The following is an 18,664-nucleotide window of genomic DNA, read 5'->3' as shown; positions in this document are numbered from 1 at the left end:
CACCCACATCTAAAATTTATCTAGGTGTAAAATTATATCTCCCACTCAAAATAAATGTCACATTTATATAAAAAAAATTATCCTAAAATAAATATCATACTTTCTTGATCATGTTTCCTACAATGACAAACTCAAATATCCAAGTGAAATCATGCAATTTTCAACAAAAGTATCAAGGATATGAATCATACAAAATTGCTTATATTTAGATTGTTTTTCTAATTGATTTCCTGTGACTAATACAAAACTCATGAAAAATAGCTTTTAAATATACATTAATTGTATATTTATCATCTTTCTAAGGTTGTGTCCAAAAATTATGAGGCTTAAGAAAAAAATTATATCTAAATATTAATCTAATATAACTTATTATTTTATTTTTCTTTTTCAACTACACAATTATTTAAATCTATCTATGTATTATATAAAACATAATTATTGACAGAAATTGTCAGTACATGTGTCACGCTCTGATGAAATTATTATTTAATCTTATTTTAATTAAATTTTAATTTTAATATATATATATAATTAAAATATTTGAATTTTAAGTTTTAAAAATATATTATTCATAAAAAATATTAATCTATATTTAGATCTATTTGTTTTATCCATTTTTTACTGGTCAAAATTTTAAATATAAACTTATAAAATATGTCATGCTATGAAAACAGTCACATGGATTTATAAAAATAAAATATGCATCAATTTATAAAAAGAAAAATAAAACTAGATGTAATTTCATAAGAATTAAGATTGAGGTCTAAAATTTATATTATTTTAAATATGAAAAGTTAGGTGTAGCATTATCTAGAACTCCACAGTACTATTGTGGGCTATAACTAATGGCCTAAGATGGGGCTACCGGAAGGTATTAGTACCAGTGGAAATTAACTCTAACAAATGTAGTTTGGTTGAGATGAGATGTTTGCCTATTATCTAATTTTGTTTAGTTATCTCAATAAAAAAGAACTTCATTAAATAAATTGATTTATTCCGTATTAATGTTATATTCATATAATTACTTTTGATGTGTGCGTGGCATGGGAGATCAACTTACACCAAAAATAATATTTTAAATTGGTGTAAGTTGATCTCTACTTGCAACATATGTATGAAACTAAAAAACAATATATGCACATCCACATGCTTTTGGTACTAAAAAGGTAAGGGTGTATACCTTATCAAAATCCAATAACATTTGCTTACACCTTCATTATTACGAGTATGTGTATCAATAAGCTACACATTAGAATGTAGATCATGCTAAGAAGGTCTCAGCTTTAGAATCGTCTTAGAATGACGTACATTCTAAGATCGTTCATGCCGCAAGACTGTCTTAGAATATAAGATATTCTAAGAATTTAGCGTCAAGACCGTCTTAGAATGACGTACATTCTAAGATGGGTTTGTCTTGGAGACCGTCTTAGAATGTATACTATTCTAAGACGATCTTGTGAATCGTTGTCGTAGACTCCAACGTTTTTACAACATTCGTTACAACGATCTCAAAATCAAAAATATATGTTTAAAATAACCATCATATAAACATGTTTTTTCACTAATGTACATATTCATCACAAGTACTTGAATTAGCATTCACTAGAAAATTATTTCTTTTTCTATAATTTTGATACAATTTCTATTAGAATTCGTAACAATTTCATTGGAAGACTCGACAGTGTCCTTACCTGTATTTTACTTCCGCAATATATGGAGAACTTCACAATGATGCAAGATTTTTTTTCACATATATAATATGATAGCCAAAGCCCGCATCCATTTCCTTTTTACTATGCAATCAAGAAACAAAAAAGTGAAAAACACTAAAATTTATATATAAAAAAATCTTCAAATCCGTTTGACTTGCCCTTCTACAACATGAATATTATACTTACCAACAAAAGGTGCATCTATGGATCCCACCCATAATATCCCATCTCTTTCCTCCACTTCACTAATAGACCTCCCTATGCTCCCATTTTTTTCGTTAACAATTTCTAATATATCACCCTGCTCACTTAGTCTAATTGCCATTCCATTACTCCTTTTTAGCTTAGCCAAATATGAATAAGCTTTTGGGATGTCCAAAGGAAGCCTAAGCAAAACTTTTCCAATCCAAGGATATGATAGAATCCATTGGATAATTTTTTCTCTTCTTGAGTAAATTCCCACCCAAAATCCTCCTCTTGGACTCCGTTTGATGTTGTCTGGGAAACCTGGTAGATCAGCAAAGACTTCCAAGGTTCCAGTTTTTGGTGTTTCTAGCCAATACCTTAATACTCTACAAGTTGTGGTCTCAATTATTAGGATATATTCACCATCTTTGCTTAATGCTACTCCATTTGCATAGGAGAGATTCTTTAGGAGAACGCTAACTTGTTCACTTTGTGGCTCATATTTCATTAGCATCCCCGTCTTATCTCTGCTTAGGATCAACGACATGTAATTCCTGCATTTTGCATATGACAAATATCATCAAAATCTTAAAGGGAAAATTTATTAATGTCTAACTGTGAGACCAAAAGAAAAAGATAAAGATAGAGGCATCAATTGCTTTTAGTCCCATTTTTTAATGTAAAAATAAGGATCCAAAAGTCTTTGATTAAAAATTCACTTTAATATGGAATAAAATGATTCAACAATGAGAAAAGGAAAATGCAAAAGAAGGTTGTTCGAACTTTTGGATTTCATTTAAATATGCTAGTGCTCATGTGCACTTTTGGAGTTGCACATGGATGATCACTAATAATAATTAGTGGCTTGAATTTTCATGATAGACATCCATTAATTTTCTAAATCCACCAATTAATTAATAATTTAGCTATATGGAGGATGGGTCATAAAAGATACTATTATAATTTAATTATAGAATATGAAGTGCGCATGCAAACAATACATAATTAGGGACTTTGGTATTAATTACTAGTTGAGAACATGAGTATTATTTTTTATTGAGAATTATTTACCTCCTCGGATATTTTGAACTACTACTGGTGAAGTACACTGCTCCAGTTCGTTGGTCAACATCCAAACCGTTAGTAAAAGCCAAGGGTTCACCTTCTATTGTTGATACGAGTCTTCTAGTAGTGCCACCATGGGGACCAACAACAACTAAGCCCTTGTAAGAATCAGCAATGTAAAGATCATTCGATAGTGTACTAAAGCACAAGCCTAGTGGACGCCCACACACGTGCTCTTTCTTGGAATGCTCATCACATGGTCCTCCACACTCTTCATCCCTGCCAAAAATACAACCTTATCAACCTTCCCATAATTACGACACATGTTGTTTGATAATGGGTTCTTGTTTTTTTTTTTTCCTTGAGTTATACAACTACTCATTCTATCATAAAATAATTTCTTTCCATACTAGTTTTTGAAACCCTATTTAAATTTGTTTTCTATTTTTTTTTTCATCAGATCATCATTTATCTTATTCCACACTTCTCTCTCTTCTCTTTCCTATCCTCCAATGGATGCAAATTTTCTAAAATACTTAAATTTTCTATCTTGTATATCGTGTTTTGTACAACAAATCATGGAAGATGCATGTCGAAAGGCACGTCTACAATAAAATACTTATTTCTTTCAGTTCTTTGTATAAGTTGTATTTTCACGTTAATTACTCGCATATAAATTGGGGAAATACGAACCAAACACACCGCAAGTTAACAGTAGTGAGTTTTTCAATAGGAAAGCACAGCAATAAAATTTAAATTTAGGATCTGTGTAAAAAGTATCAAACAAAATATATTTTAATTATTTGGTAACTTATATAACCTTTTATTACCAATATAAATATCTAAGTTTTGTTTTGAATTTATATTTTTGACATTTCATATGGATTTCATACGTATATAAGAATGAATTCTCACATTTCGAATTTTAAAATATCTCTATTGTGTTTGCTTAAGCTTTTAATAGTAAAGCAGAATTTGAAAGAAAGAAAAAATCCCGAAACACCTATCATTTATTAACCCTAGGAAGAAAGGACGACGAATGAAGAGAAAACAAAGAAGTTTTAATTTGGCCCCACCGTATCTTCGACAGGTAGTAAAAGAATAGTATTCCGTTAATTTTTGGCCTTTATCTTTTCATCACCAAACCAAAATTTCTCGACCAAGCATTCACAGTTCCACTCCTAAACATCAATATGCGGTTGTGGTACGCAATACTACAAGTCTATAACCTTTCCATTTTTTCTTCTAAACTTAAAAGTTGTATTAAGTGATTGGAATTTCTCCTGTTTTTTTTCTCTCTCTAATATCGACTATAATGAATAAAAAGTTTAGGTTGCATTAAGTGATTGCAATTATACCTTTTTTATTTTTCACCAATTTGGACCATAATGAATAAAAGTTTAGGTGAGATATTTTAATACTTACTTTTTATATACTGTATTTGTGTAGCCAAAAAACTCATTCCTAAATTTGTATTCATACGGATATTAATTATGGTGTTCATCTTTATACGCTTTAGCTAGGTACCTAAATATTATATTTAATCCCATTATTTTCATTTTAATTAAATAAAAATATCATTTCATATCTTAATTAGTAATAAAAATAACAAGTAAAATATTTAACTAAATTTAAACTTAACATGATAAATATTTAAATATATAATATAATTGTATAGTGCTTGTAACAAACAAAATAGCTTAAACAAAATTCAAATCTAACACAAAATAACTAATTTAGAAACTTGTAAGCCAAATGTTTGCAACTCCCCAAGATATGTAAAATAAAAATCATATATTAACACTTTCTATTTCATATATTAACACTTATTAGTTGCGTATAAAGATTTTTTAAGACTTTATGTGATATTAATTAATTATTTAAAATTTAATGTAATTTATAAAATACGTTGTGATATTTTTTTATGAATACTCATTAATGTAATATGTAAAGATAAAGGCGAAAATTATAAGCCTTTAAGTTAGTTAATTGAATTGAAAATGTATAATAAAATTAATTGATTAACTTATTGATAATATAAAAATGATGTAAAAATACATTAATTTCTTATATATGCAATTCATGTATATATACAGTGGTGGATCTAAGTTGGCTCCAAGGGGTGCACTTACACCCCCTCATTTTTTAAAATTCATTAAATTTATAAATAAAATTTTATATTTTTGTATTTTATTTTATCTATATTTATATAATTGAATACATTAATTTTATTTTTTATAATTTATCCCACTGACTTAGGGTCTTGGATTCGTCACTGTATATATATAATAATTAAAGTTTTAATATATTCATATTTAATTGATAAAAAAATTATTCAACCTCAACTTTTAATATGATGAATAAGAAATGATAGCAAATATTGCCAGTCGTATGATAAAAGGCTAAATCACCCTAAGGCTATGCACTGTATCTATTCTTACTTCTTAGGCTATATATAATTTTAGTATTATCCAACTTTTGAAGGGAAAAAGTTTTTGTTTTGAGAGGATATATCGTCATCGATTAATTAGAAGCAAAAAAAATTTAAAAAGTCAGACTCTGATGAAAAGGAAAAGTGGTCTTAGGCGTCTCCCCTCGCACAAGAAGGGAAATAAAATAGTTTGAACAACTAGAATGTCAATTTGTCACTCAAAAGATAAAAAAGATTCAGCAACCTGCATTCCTATGATGCTTGGAGAAACAAAAGTTTGAACATCTGGTATGTCAATTTGTCACTCATAAAAACTAGAAACATTCACCAACTCTGCATTCCTATCGTGCTTATAGAAACAAATGCGTCTTTAGAAGCCCTCAATATGAACCAACTCTTAATTACAACATCTGAATTTTTTTAATCCATAAGAATTAAACAAGATTTACAAAATTACACTCATACATTTTATTTAACCAATTAAATTAGATCCCTTAGTTATAACATGTGAATTTGGTCTTATTTATTTATTGATTGATTTGTTAGCTAGTAATAGAAGTAATTTTCAAAGGTTTGATTTAATATGTTTCAAAGTATGACGTAATTTGAATGTTTAGTTATTTTGGCCTGTGTTTAAATATAACCATGAGTCCACACCAGTAGGTTTACAAGTTTAAATAAGGCAGGCAATCAACTTCACCAGTAGGTTTCCAATTTTTGAAATGAAGAGAGAGAAAGAGAGAGAAGGCGCACCAGTGTGAAGAAGAAGCAATAGCGGAAAAGTTGAGCCAACGATTCTGCGTTTGGTGCCATTTGATGATTCTACCGTCAGAAACGCCGGTGTAAGGGCCTTCGCCGCGAGGATCGAAGGAGAAGCTCTCCGGTCCGACGGCGCCGTCAATCGGAACGGCCTCGAACTGCCAACCCTTGGCCTCCGATTGGCCAACCCCGCCGCGCATGTGCGCAACCCAAGCGGTGACGACAATCGCCGCGACAACTGCCGCGAAGTGTAGCTGCTGGCGCCTCATGGTCGATATTAGAGAGAGAGAGAGGAGAGGAGAAGGATAAGTGGCGAGAATTGTTGTTTGTTTGGTTTGGTGCCACTAATGGCAATAGCGCAATATCAATGCCTGCGCTAAGCTGCGGATTCTGACCTATCCGAGGATTTCATGTAAACTAACATTAAATTCAGATGCATAATAAATAATTTACCACATTATTTTTATGATGGAAAATGTTTGATAGGTAGAGGGAAGTAAGAGATGTTTGTTAAGTGTTTGAAATCAAAAGTAATGTGTGCCATACAAAAATATTATTGAACTTGTAGATTAATTAATATAAAATTATTTCAGTTTAACTTTAACTAATGATATGTACAGAAACATTTTATCATTTTTAGAAATTTTATCTAATTAAAGTAAAATTATTTCTCATTAAAGATATTGAAGAAGTGGATAAAAAAATCGTCAAAAATTTTGTGACAACTCTTAAAGACTTAAACTAAAAAGAATCTTGCTGGAAAATTTCTGACAATTTATTAACAGTCAGTTTTTTTGACAAACTGAACATTATTCGCGATTATTAGTTAAAATAAAAATAATTTTATGTTAATTAATCTATACACTTAATAATATTTTATTATTTTAAATTAAATTAATGATATATTTTAAAACAAATGACAAAATTTAGATTATCAAGAATTAACTCAATGACCTAAAAATAGGAAAGTCACGGTACGGTGGCTTTGGTTTGGCGTCACAATCAATCACAAAGTCGCCGAATCCTCTCCGAGCATTACTCTTCTACGATTTGTTTTTTTATTTACTATTTTATGATTGAATAAATTAATGAATAAAGTCTTTGGATATAACTATGCATTAAACAAATTAAAATTTAATTATACTCGACTCCATTTTAGTGTTTATCTTTTTTTCAACTTGAATCAACCCGATAAATTTGATAAACTATTTTTTAGAAAAATAACTATATATTGAGAGCGTAAAGAATTTTTCTATCGTCCTTCTTTAAAAAAAAAATAAAAAACTGTTTATTATTGATAAGTTCATTAATTTTTATAAATTTATTATAATTTTATGGTTAAGTTTGTGTTTTGGTCCTTTAGTTTATTATTTAAGTTTGATTAAGTCTTTTCATTTTTTTTAATCAATTTTATTTTTAAATTTTTAAAATTGATTCAATTTAATCATTTCGTGTAGATTAAATTCATAGTGTTTGAAAATATGTGTTTTGTGATAAATTAAAACCACTGAGTGGTGTTTAAGTTAAATTATTTTTAAATTAAATAAAATGCGATTTTTTAACTTCATTGACCTAATTTAGATGGTAGAACCAAATTGAATCTAAAAAATAAATTGGATGAACAAAAAATAATTTAACCTAATTTTATAGCAAAAATAAGTTATGCATTGATATACAAAACAATTTTATATCATCATCAATATATATATGAAAAATTTATTGATATTTATTATGACTATTTTAAAAAATCATATCATCGAATATTTTGTGATTAAATGAGAATACAAACTTATTTTACAATAATAATGCATGATCATTAAATTTAATTTTCTATTGGCTTATTTTACAATATCATTGCAAAGAAATTAAACTCCTATTTTTTAATTTTTATAATAATATGTTTTAATTAAACTTCAGCACTAATAGTGTGTTAATAAGTTAATTTGATTATTATGCTATTTTTATTCATAATTTGGATTAAAAAAATTGATGAGATGTCTAAAGTGATATTTAATGAACCAACTAAATATTAAATAAAATAAATAATTAGTCATTAAAGAACAAGATATTTTATTATCTTGTATTAATATAAAATTAAGAATTGATTTTATATAGATATTATAAATGAGTGGAGATAAAAACTTATGACAAATTAAAAATTATTTTACATTATAATTAAATGATTTTATTCAACATGCATGATAATTAATATGATTTGTTTGATCAAATTAGTAAAACATTATAAGTCAAAGGCTACTAAAATAAATTTGTAACACAATTAAAATAGTTATAAATATAAAAAATGCTTAAAATAAGGAGAGTAAATTTGTGAAATGACATAATAAAAAACAAAAAATACAATTAAGTCTTTAATTTTTATAATTAACCTCTTTTAATTTTTCCGTTTGGCTCCGTTCCTGAACTTAAGAGTATAAATACAAAAAAGAAAATATTAATTATGTTTCTAAACTGATTAATAGTATGCAGTTGGTATTGTTAGCTAGTAATCATGTTTGATTAGAATTTTAACTAAAAAATTAAAAATTTAACCTACTTGTTTTCACAATAGATTATGAAATTGTGAAAATAAAGTAATTAAACACAAGTAATTAATATATTAAAGTTAAAATTGAATATTATCTAAAATTAATCTTTGATGAAAATAATTTTGGATTAAATTTTATTTATTTTCCTGATAAATCAGGAAATTAAAAAAAAATAGGTTTATGAATTACTGAACTATTCATGGAATGGAATTATGTTTCAATTTGGCATTGACCTCAATCATCTGATCCAACCAGGCAAGAAACTGATAACATGACAAATCAATTAAATTAAGGAAGAGAAAGCTGAAAACGATAATTTGGCCCCACCCTGTCTTCCAAAAGTATTAAAACTATGGTATTTTATTTCCTTTCCCATCCTCACCAATAAGCTGTACGCCAAACAGACAACTATAGCATTTTTTATATTCTAACTATTGGTTCTCATCCAGACTCAATTAATTACTTATTATAATTAAAAATAGTTAATTTAATTAATAGTATTAAATTTATTTAATTTTATATTTTTTTTCAAAATTACCTTTAACGTTAATAAGACAATCTCTTTTTTTCAAATGTTTTTATTTACTTTAATTCTTTTAATCTCTTTTATTAGTATTATATTTGTGGCTTTAATTTTTATTGGTTATGAAGGTAAAAAAAAAACAAAGTAAGATTCTCAAAATTATCTTCATACAAGACAAAGTTAAACTCTCAAATAGCTTAAAGATTAATATGTTCCACCTATTATTTTTTGAACTTAGAAAACTAATTCATAATTGAGGGTATTTTATAAAAAAAATATTTTTCCTAACACTCTTGTCAAAGATTTTATTTTAAAAAAAACGTTATTCTAATTTATCCATAGAGAGGAATAGTGAATCTAAAAATTTATCCAATTATATGGTAGCCACTCTTATTTCTAACTTCTCCCAAGTTTTGGTCATCCTACCCTAGTTTGTGGGATCTCTCAAGCCTAAACCTTCATTCTTCTATAGTTCTATATCTGTCATTTGACCAAAGCCTATGTGGTGTAAAGTGGAATAATTTTAAGAGGTGTATTCGATTAAGACTTTAAATGATTTTAAAAAAATTATAAAAGAGGTGTATTAAATTAAGATTTTAAATGATTTAAAAAAAATATAAAAAAATCTTGTAATATTTAATTATGATTTTTAAATAGTATAAATAAGTTTTGTGATATTCAATTAAAACTTTTAAGATTTTGTAAGGAAGACAACAAAATCCAATTATATTTAATTAGAATTTTTTATAACTTATAAAAAGCTTTTTGGTATTAAAAAAATATAAATTTTGATTGATTGTTTTTTAAGAAGAATTTTATTTGACTTTTGAATATAAATCATCTATCAAATAATCTCACCAAAATCTTTAAGGATTTTGCTAGATTTTTTTTCCTATTGGTTACTTGACTTTCTTTTCTTTCATCACACATACTTTCTTCTCTCTTTAATATTCTTCAAGATGTGTGTGTTATATATTTTTCATGTCCTTTTGAAATAAAAAATGTCAAATATATTCTCCCCTCTTCACTTTTCTCTTTATTTTCTAAATTAAATTAATGTTTGTCTTATGTGTTAAAACTAATCATATTTTTCTTATATTAATTATGTTCATCACTTGTTCGACATAATATTTTTGTGACCGTCATTCTTAATTTTGTTATCGCATAACTTAGTAACTCTCCTACCAATTTTTCACTCTCATTGCTCTCACTATTCTATTGTTCAAATTCATAAGTGAAAATGAGAAAATGCTATTGTAAGAAATGTTAGTATCGGAGAACATAAAGTTAGAATCAATATAGTTATTAAAAGATTAAAAAAATTATATTGATTTTACTTTTTTTACCCAAACCTTATCATCTATTATCATTTTTTTCACCAACTCTTGTCATTTTGAATGTATTTTTAAAAATTCACAAATCCTTTTAAATCTTATAAATTTATAAAGTCTTTTCAAATTCTTTAAATTTTCATGAAATAAATCCATTAAAATACAAACTATCATAAAAGTCTTGTAAAGAAATTTGATAAGTCATAATACTTTTACATAATCTTTAAAATTCACCAAAAACTTTTTTTATGCTAAAATAATATTTTAAAATCCTAATCCAATATATTCCTAAGATTTCAAATTTTGTTTTTCAATTTGAAATCATTTGTTATTTTAAGAATATTATCCTATCTTGATTTATTTTATTCTAATAAATATATATATATATATATATATATATATATATATATTTATAATTTTTTTATCCATAATAATAAAGAATAGGTTTTAGAGGATTCACATTAACTAGTGCATCCTATTCAACTTAAAAAGAAACTACTTGTCAATCATGGTGCTTATTAATCTCCTCCTCATTTTTTATTCTTTTATTCAGAAATACTGAAAAACAGTCACGACAATGCCTATTCCCCTCTAGTTACCATCTTAAGGTACTGTATTTGATTATGCTTAGTCCTCTCTTCTATTTCATTGAAGTGCATTCATCTAGCAAGTGTAATATATCCACCACTTGGCAAAAAAGATTAGAAAGAATTTTGCAAAACTGTTTTGTGCATCTGTCCATTAAGTTTAACGTAGTGTTTTATTAATAATGAACACAGTAAAAACTAGCCTCATCAACCACTCAAAGCAATTCACAATTCTACATAATCTGCATACGCAATAACTACATCTTATTTGGAAAAGGTGATCCAAAACAGTACCATCTAGTCATCCATGATACACTCTTATAAACCATAAATGCCAATGAAAGGCATCAACACTGATGCAATCCAAAGCTTCCCATCTTTCTCTTCCACTTCACTGATGAACTTCAAGGTCTTCCCATCACAATCTTCCAAGACTTCTAATATCTCTCCTTTATCACTCAGCTTTACAGCAGCAGCATGAGGCTTCCACCCTGCAAATGATGTGTGCAGCTGCTTGAAATTAAATCCAATCTTAAGCAATGCCTTTCCCACCCAAGGATTGGAAGAAACCCACTTCGCGAAAGGGCTTCTCTTTGCATGCAGAGCCACCCAGAAATGCCCTTCTGAATTTCTTCTAATATTGTCTGGGAAACCAGGCAGAACCGCAAATGTATCCACTTGGCCAGCCTTAGGTCCACCAAGCCAAAGCTGCAAGATCCTGCAAGTAGCGGTTTCTGCTACCAGAACAAATGAGCCGTCTTTGCTTAAGGCAACACCATTGGGAAAAGCAAGGTCACGTAATAAGATCGTCACTTCTTTTGTTGACTTGTGGTATTTCATTAACCGGCCGGTCTTGTCTCCACCAAGGAGTACAAGCATAAATTGCCTGCAAACAAAAGTGGCCAAAATTTAGATTAAAAATTCTACACAAATTAAATTTTTTCTATCAGTAATTAAATTTTATAGTTCTCATATAGAAGTATGCCCTCAAAAATATACATGTCAAAAATATTATGCTGGAAATCAGAACAGAAAACATATCTACATAAATTTTGAGGGAAAAATGCAAATTCCACAAATATTATTTTCGTTGAACAACAGAACAAGTGATTACTTTGTTAGATAAAATTGACTCATACTTCAGTTTATATTCCCCTACATACCACAGGGTTGAACATTCCAAACCAGGATATGAATAAGGGAATATTTTGTTTTTCCATCAATTTCATTTTTCATACACTGAAGTGCTAGGGAACAATCATAAGAACTATTACATATTAATTAGGAAAATGCAAACACACTTCCACCATAGAAAGGAAGATATGCGTTTGTGATGAACTTACCTTCTCTGGAAGATTGTGGTTGAATCAGTGAAGTATATCACGTCTGCATCTTCACTGATGTCCATGTCATTGGTGAATTGCAAGGGCTGACCTTCAACTTCTGTTACCACTTCGGTGGCCAAACCCCCTGTAGACCCCACTACTTTTAGGCCTAGGTAGGCATCAGCAATGTACAGATCTCCACTTTTCTTATCAAATCTTAGTCCTAATGGCCTCCCACAAATGTGCTCCAACTCTGGTGCAAATGGGCATACACAGTCCGACCTTGAAAATCAGGCAACTAAACTCATTAAATTCATAAGAAAAATTAAAAGTATCCTAATAGTATGAGTTACAATGTCAGATCTAATATCCTGACATTTAAACAAAATTATCAGCATAATCCCATGCTACACACCTCTGATAGAAAAACATTCATTTCAATAATAACTTAATGGGGGGGAAAATGACAGAAGTTTTTTTATTATCGTCTCATCAGAATACTAACAGGAACAATCATTCATGCGCAATTTGAAAGAGTCAAAGAGTATTGATGAAACAGACAGGGAGTTAGGTATCCAAGGTTGCATGCTCAAACAATGCTATGGCCACCATATGGAACCAAAGGCAGAACACATACATTTAGTTTTTAGTTTTTTACCTTCCCTCTAGCCTCTTGAAATAAGACCTTACACTTACTAAGATGCAACACCTACCAGGCAAAATTTCCCTCAAAGCATATAACTTAGAAGATAGACATAATGATCATTGTGTTAGAGCAAGTCTCCAGTATCAGAAGGTTTGCAAAACAAATAACACAGCTAAAGTCTAAAGAAGAAAGCTATTTATTCTCCATGACTCCTTCAATTTGAATTATTTCAGAAAAAGCATGCTGCTACAACAAAGGTGCTTCACACTTTTACAACCTGCCCCCATTTCTTTGTTCAATACTCAATAATAGTTGACGCGGTAAATGGACCTTTCTTCAAGGGAACAATAATCAGCTCAGAAAATTGGTCTAACTCTTAAGGCTCCAAGTAAACAAACTTATATGTAAGCACTTAGGAAATAAGAAGATAAAATGAGTTAAGTTTCTCTTATAAGCTAAAATCAAGGAGCATAAGTTAATTTCAGCTTACAGGAGAAGCTCAATTCATTTTACCTGCTTATTTTGATCCTCCTATAAGTGCTTATAAAAAAAATTATCCAATCAAGACCTAATGCAGTAACTATCATAATCTCTATAGTACCTTAAAATATGCAATCCTCATGGTTAAAAATAGTAAAGACAAATCATTCTCAATGACTCAATCCAATCATCCATGCTCAATTCCTTGTCCAATTCAAACGAACTACAACCACCCCAACCCAACCCACCAAAAATTAGGTATCCAAAGTTGACACTCTAACGTAAAAATAAAACCTTCATTCTAAAAAACCAATTAAACCCTCAGCAACACAATAACATGATAAAGAAAGCGTAAACACCAAAAGGGGTTGTAATAGTAATAATATAAAGGTGTTAAATATCGGGTCGCGTAGGGATTTCGTCACGTTAATTGACATCACGAACAAATGCAGAGGATGCGGTCACGAACAGTTAAAAAACGCCTAAAACAAGATGGCAAGACCGTTTATTAAAACCTTATAAACTATAAAGAATTATAAAAAAAAGTACCTATTGGAACTGGTGACAGCAAATTCAGTCCAACCTCGCTCTTCCCCTTCCCACTTGAGAATCCGGCCATCGGCGACGCCGGTGTAGGGCCCTCCGCCGTCAGCGTCGAAGACAAGACTCTCCGGCCCGACGGCTCCGGTGACATGGAGTAACCGAGCAGCGTGAAGGTGGTCCTTCGAGCCCGGAATCTCAGGCGGAGAAAACAGGGTTTGAGGGCTCAACAAGGAGAAGGTGATAGCCAAGAGTGCAAGCAAGGCTGCACCTGCAGCAAGCCCTGTGTTCATAGTGGCCAAATTGCACAAGTGTATTGAACCAACGAGACTCTATGTTTCCTTGTCCCTTCACACTTTAACATCAAGTTTCAAACACACCCAACTCGTTTCTCAACATGTGTCGCAGGCTAACGTGTGCCAAATAATTCTTCCTCAGATTTTTTTTTTTTTAAATTGGTGAATGACCATTTTGTCATATGGATGATAATTAAATCCTTACAAAATATAAATTTTAATTTAATAACATATAAAAATTACAATGATTATACTATGCGTATAGCTTGATAATAAATTAATACTTAAATTTTTATAGCAATATTAAATTAATTATTAAAAATACAATATAATATCAAATTATCCTTAAATATTATATTTAATTAAAAATAATCATATGAAACTAATGATAAGATGTCAAGGTTGCACTTCTTACGCAAAGATTAAATCACAATTTTTGTTTTTGACTAAATTATCACTTACCTGCACATTCAGATACTAGAATCTAAAATAGTCATTTACTGCCGTTTTTAAATAAGTAATAAAGGAAATAAAATTGTTTAGGTGGACCGATAATGTTACTAACGTTTGCACGTGTTTTTGTGCCTGCCCATTAAATGTCCTTTTCACGTTTGGTTTCCTGCTTGTGCTGACTATTATTTTTTCTATGTACTGTACCTGTTACCTGCTGACCGGGTCATGCGATCCAAGTCCCAGTTCAATGTTAAATTGATTAGGTTGGTTTTGGTAGAAAACGTAGTACCACCCACTTTGAAGCCCATGTCGGTCTTCCTAGACAGGCCCAAATAAATGAAATAATAGTAATTATACGTGGCTGACTTGTTTTCTCACTTGAGTCCTTTGTCTAGCTGAAGTTTTATGTAAAGTGTGTGTTTGGTTGTATAATGATGGCAGATATTTATGGTACATTATGGCTGTGTTTGGGTTAGTAATTCTTATAATAAATTATGCAATTAAGAGAAAACAAATACAATTATGTCAAATGAAACAAATGATATGATAGAGAAAGATAAACACACAAATATTATTATTTTATAAAATTGTTGTATGAGCTATTAATTATAAGAATAAACTTAATAGTCAAAGGAGATGAAATGAAGAGTGAGATACAATGGAAGAACATGATGGTGGTGATTACCTACAAATTCTTTATGCTCGAGTCAATGGTAAAATGAAGAGAGTGAGTGGTGAAAAGATTTCAAATATTACCTACATTTAGGTGGAAAAGTCATTGGCAAGGTCGATCCAACAAGGAAGAGGACCTAAAACAAATTTAAAAAGAAAACTTTTATTAAAAAAAGAGTTATATGTTGAATCTTTTTGTTAATATATGTGACATTTTTTACTTTATAAAAATCAATAACAAATATTTTTTTTATTGGTAAGCCTAAAACATAAGTGTAGTTGTTTTATCATTAGGCCAATTTAGGTCGATGGATTATGTGACAGTTAGTTACTGCACATGGCTAATGTAACAGGTTAGATCAACAAGAGAGATTGTTGCATCAATATGACAGGATATCAGGGTACTATAATTTTCATGAGCTGAAACGAGTGTCGAAAAATGACAATTATATGAGTGATCAATTGATTGGAAATGGGTCACCGACTTGTGAAGTTGTGGACCAACCCATGAGATTAGCTCAAGAATGTAATGCAAAGCCCAAAATTACTCCAAAACATACATAATGAAGTAAGTTTGTGCAATTGATTATATTATAAAGTAAATAATAAAATGGAGTAGTATCCAATGGTACATTTTTATAATGGATTAGTAGTATCCAATGAAATAAGTGTTTTTGACGGAAGGGAAAAACGGGGCCGGGGGAGAAATGAGATTGAAGGCGGGGTAGGAGAAGGAGTGGGGATATATGAATTATTTTGCGTAGTTGGGGGTTTAAATAGCAGTTCTGGGAGGTGTGAATAGTAGAGCCCCTCAACCTAATGCTAATGTGAAATTTAGTAATAAGGGACCATCACTATGATCCATTTAAAGCCCATCCTTCAGGCTATAAGTCTATAACCCATCAAATGTTTTTTGGAGAAATAATTATTTATTTTTAATATTTTCTTTGAAATTTATTGTTTATATTATTACAAAACCGTACCACTTTATTCAAAATTGAGGATTGAAATCAATAGGAAAAAAAATATGACGAAAGAAGAAAATTTATGTCTTATATTGTTTGAAATAAGAGAAAGAAGGGGGGAATTAGAAGAGAACTTGTTTTCTGTTTTTTTTTTTATATAGAATGTTTTCTATTGTTTGGTAGTATAGATAATTGAAAATTATATAAAACCATATAATATAAATTTAAAATTATTGACACGTTCTTATTAGTATTATTATGATATTTTAGCGCATGTCTATAATATAGTTTTTAGAGCAATAGTTACGTTTTTTTTTATAAAAAAATCTCTCATAAAGCACGCAAAAATAAGCGGACATTCTTTTTAAAATAAGTAAAATCAAATACACGTTAAGAAAAATAATTATTAAAAAAGTAATTTTTGAAGAAGCATATAATTTAAAAAAAAAAGAGTTTAGACATTAAAAATGTAAAAGCTGCTTATTAGATTAAAAAAAACTTTAAGAAAGAAACCTTAAATTAGTTGCATTATGATTTGAAACAAAAAATAGAATATAAAATAGTAAATATTATAAAAGTAGTTGTAAATAACTCTTTTTTTTCTGAATGATAGTTGTAAATAACTATGATTGAAAGATTATATTATAATATTTTTATTTAAAAAATATAATTCTTAATCAAGAAATTTATTCAAAATAAAAATATCAACTCCCTTTTTCCTTTGTCCTAACATATTTAGAGATAGTTTTGTCGATTGGCACTTTTTCACTTTTCTTTTTTCAGAGTGTCCGGAGATTGTAAAGAGCCTCATTTCAACTAAAAGTATTCCCTCTTTAATAGACTAAAATTATTAAATTAATTCATTCTAATAGACATTTCAACTAATATAAAATCTATACTTAATGTTAATTTATTTAAATACATATCTCAATGATATTTTCTTTTGAGGACCACTTTCCAGTTTTCAATCTAAGGTCACGTTATTCTACTTCTGCCCGGCCAATTCAGGAATTGGATAAGTTCTCTACTTTTTTTCAAAGGAAACAGAGAAGAATCGCCAATCTGCATTTTTTTTACATACATGTTCATTACTTTGTTAGAAAAAATAATATTTTTTTTCTTCTCCAAATTAAAATCATTTATGGAAAAAATTGACATGCTTTGAATCCCATACTCGAATGCATGCGATTCCAAAACCAAAACCAACGAAATAAAAAAAAAAAAAGAAGAAAAAGTTTCAGGACTGAACATGTCCCTATGACATTCCAGAGGGACAACCGAAACAGCCACGTTGCCCCAACAAGTCTCCTTAAGGACTGGGTTTCTTTTGGCTAATTATTGTTATGAGTAATTGTTTTACATCTATACATATACTTAAACAAATTAATCACACACATGGATCCTTAAAGTACTCCGAAAATCCATAATTGTTAAGTTAAAGTAGATACGGTACATGAACCACAAAGTCTATGAGAATTTGTTGCAAAAAAAGAAATGGTTAGCTTGTTGCTTGTGTCCGGTATTGAATTTTATAATTTATCTAGGCTGGAAAGAAGCAATGTGCCAAATCAAGTAACTTAAATTTGTGAGCCTTGTATGCGTGTTTAAGTGTACAATATATGTATATTTATAACTATTCTAGTATAGGTTTATAGGGTTAAGAGACCTAGTTAAAAGCATTTAAGTATGTATGTGTAATCTGTCTCTTTTCGAGGCTAAAAGTTAGGTTATATATATCTGTCTTCAATGTGTGTCAGATTATGGGTCAATATTGTTGGGATCGGCTGTTATTATGAGATCTTTAAATCCACATCTTGAACAATTATGCTAGGTTCATGAGCCGTGACCCTCTAACCCAACCATGAAGCGTGGTTGACTTGACCATAGTCTATCATATCATAGATCAAGCAACCCAAAGGCTAGGAGGATACAATAACATCTCAACTATATATATCATTAAAAGGAAACTATATTGACAAGTATCAAGCTTTTAAAATAGACTTTTTTCTATACTTATTTGTGACTATCAAATTTGGAAAAACTTTGCTATTAATTATAGTATAATGCATTTCCTTTTATACTTTTCTAATACATATTTTTTATACTTCTCTTCTTATATTTTTTTTAACATATTATTATCATTTTCA

General features: G+C 29.2%; 2 protein-coding genes across 2 annotated transcripts; both read right to left on the bottom strand.

The window, feature by feature from the left end:
* Nucleotides 1-1,760: 1,760 nt before the first annotated feature.
* Nucleotides 1,761-6,637, bottom strand: LOC114406658 (protein STRICTOSIDINE SYNTHASE-LIKE 2-like). Its single transcript, XM_028369424.1, has 3 exons — nucleotides 6,148-6,637; nucleotides 2,970-3,242; nucleotides 1,761-2,452 (listed from the first exon to the last, which is right to left on the bottom strand). Exons 1-3 carry the CDS (start codon nucleotides 6,420-6,422, stop codon nucleotides 1,852-1,854), a joined length of 1,149 nt encoding a protein of 382 aa, XP_028225225.1. The 5' UTR covers nucleotides 6,423-6,637; the 3' UTR covers nucleotides 1,761-1,851.
* A 4,657-nt stretch (nucleotides 6,638-11,294) lies between these two features.
* Nucleotides 11,295-14,528, bottom strand: LOC114406657 (protein STRICTOSIDINE SYNTHASE-LIKE 10-like). The gene is made up of 3 exons (XM_028369423.1): nucleotides 14,141-14,528; nucleotides 12,484-12,747; nucleotides 11,295-12,026 (listed from the first exon to the last, which is right to left on the bottom strand). The coding sequence occupies exons 1-3, from the start codon at nucleotides 14,422-14,424 to the stop codon at nucleotides 11,459-11,461; spliced, it is 1,116 nt and encodes a 371-aa protein (XP_028225224.1). The 5' UTR covers nucleotides 14,425-14,528; the 3' UTR covers nucleotides 11,295-11,458.
* Between the last annotated feature and the right edge of the window lie 4,136 nt (nucleotides 14,529-18,664).

Source organism: Glycine soja, chromosome 3 (genome assembly GCF_004193775.1).
Source record: "Glycine soja cultivar W05 chromosome 3, ASM419377v2, whole genome shotgun sequence".
In the NCBI taxonomy this organism is placed as follows: Eukaryota; Viridiplantae; Streptophyta; class Magnoliopsida; order Fabales; family Fabaceae; genus Glycine; species Glycine soja.
This window is presented reverse-complemented; position numbering and strand designations above follow the sequence as displayed.

What these genes read in the sequence shown, in the direction of transcription:
- LOC114406658 (XM_028369424.1), bottom strand. Translation starts at nt 6,422, where the DNA reads ATGAGGCGCCAGCAGCTACACTTCGCGGCAGTTGTCGCGGCGATTGTC. An exon ending in ATTGCTTCTTCTTCACACTG is followed by an intron (nt 3,243 to 6,147) that starts GTGCGCCTTCTC and finishes TATTTTTGGCAG; the next exon opens with GGATGAAGAGTGTGGAGGAC. An exon ending in AGTTCAAAATATCCGAGGAG is followed by an intron (nt 2,453 to 2,969) that starts GTAAATAATTCT and finishes TGCAAAATGCAG; the next exon opens with GAATTACATGTCGTTGATCC.
- LOC114406657 (XM_028369423.1), bottom strand. Translation starts at nt 14,424, where the DNA reads ATGAACACAGGGCTTGCTGCAGGTGCAGCCTTGCTTGCACTCTTGGCT. An exon ending in GCTGTCACCAGTTCCAATAG is followed by an intron (nt 12,748 to 14,140) that starts GTACTTTTTTTT and finishes CTGATTTTCAAG; the next exon opens with GTCGGACTGTGTATGCCCAT. An exon ending in ACCACAATCTTCCAGAGAAG is followed by an intron (nt 12,027 to 12,483) that starts GTAAGTTCATCA and finishes TTTTGTTTGCAG; the next exon opens with GCAATTTATGCTTGTACTCC.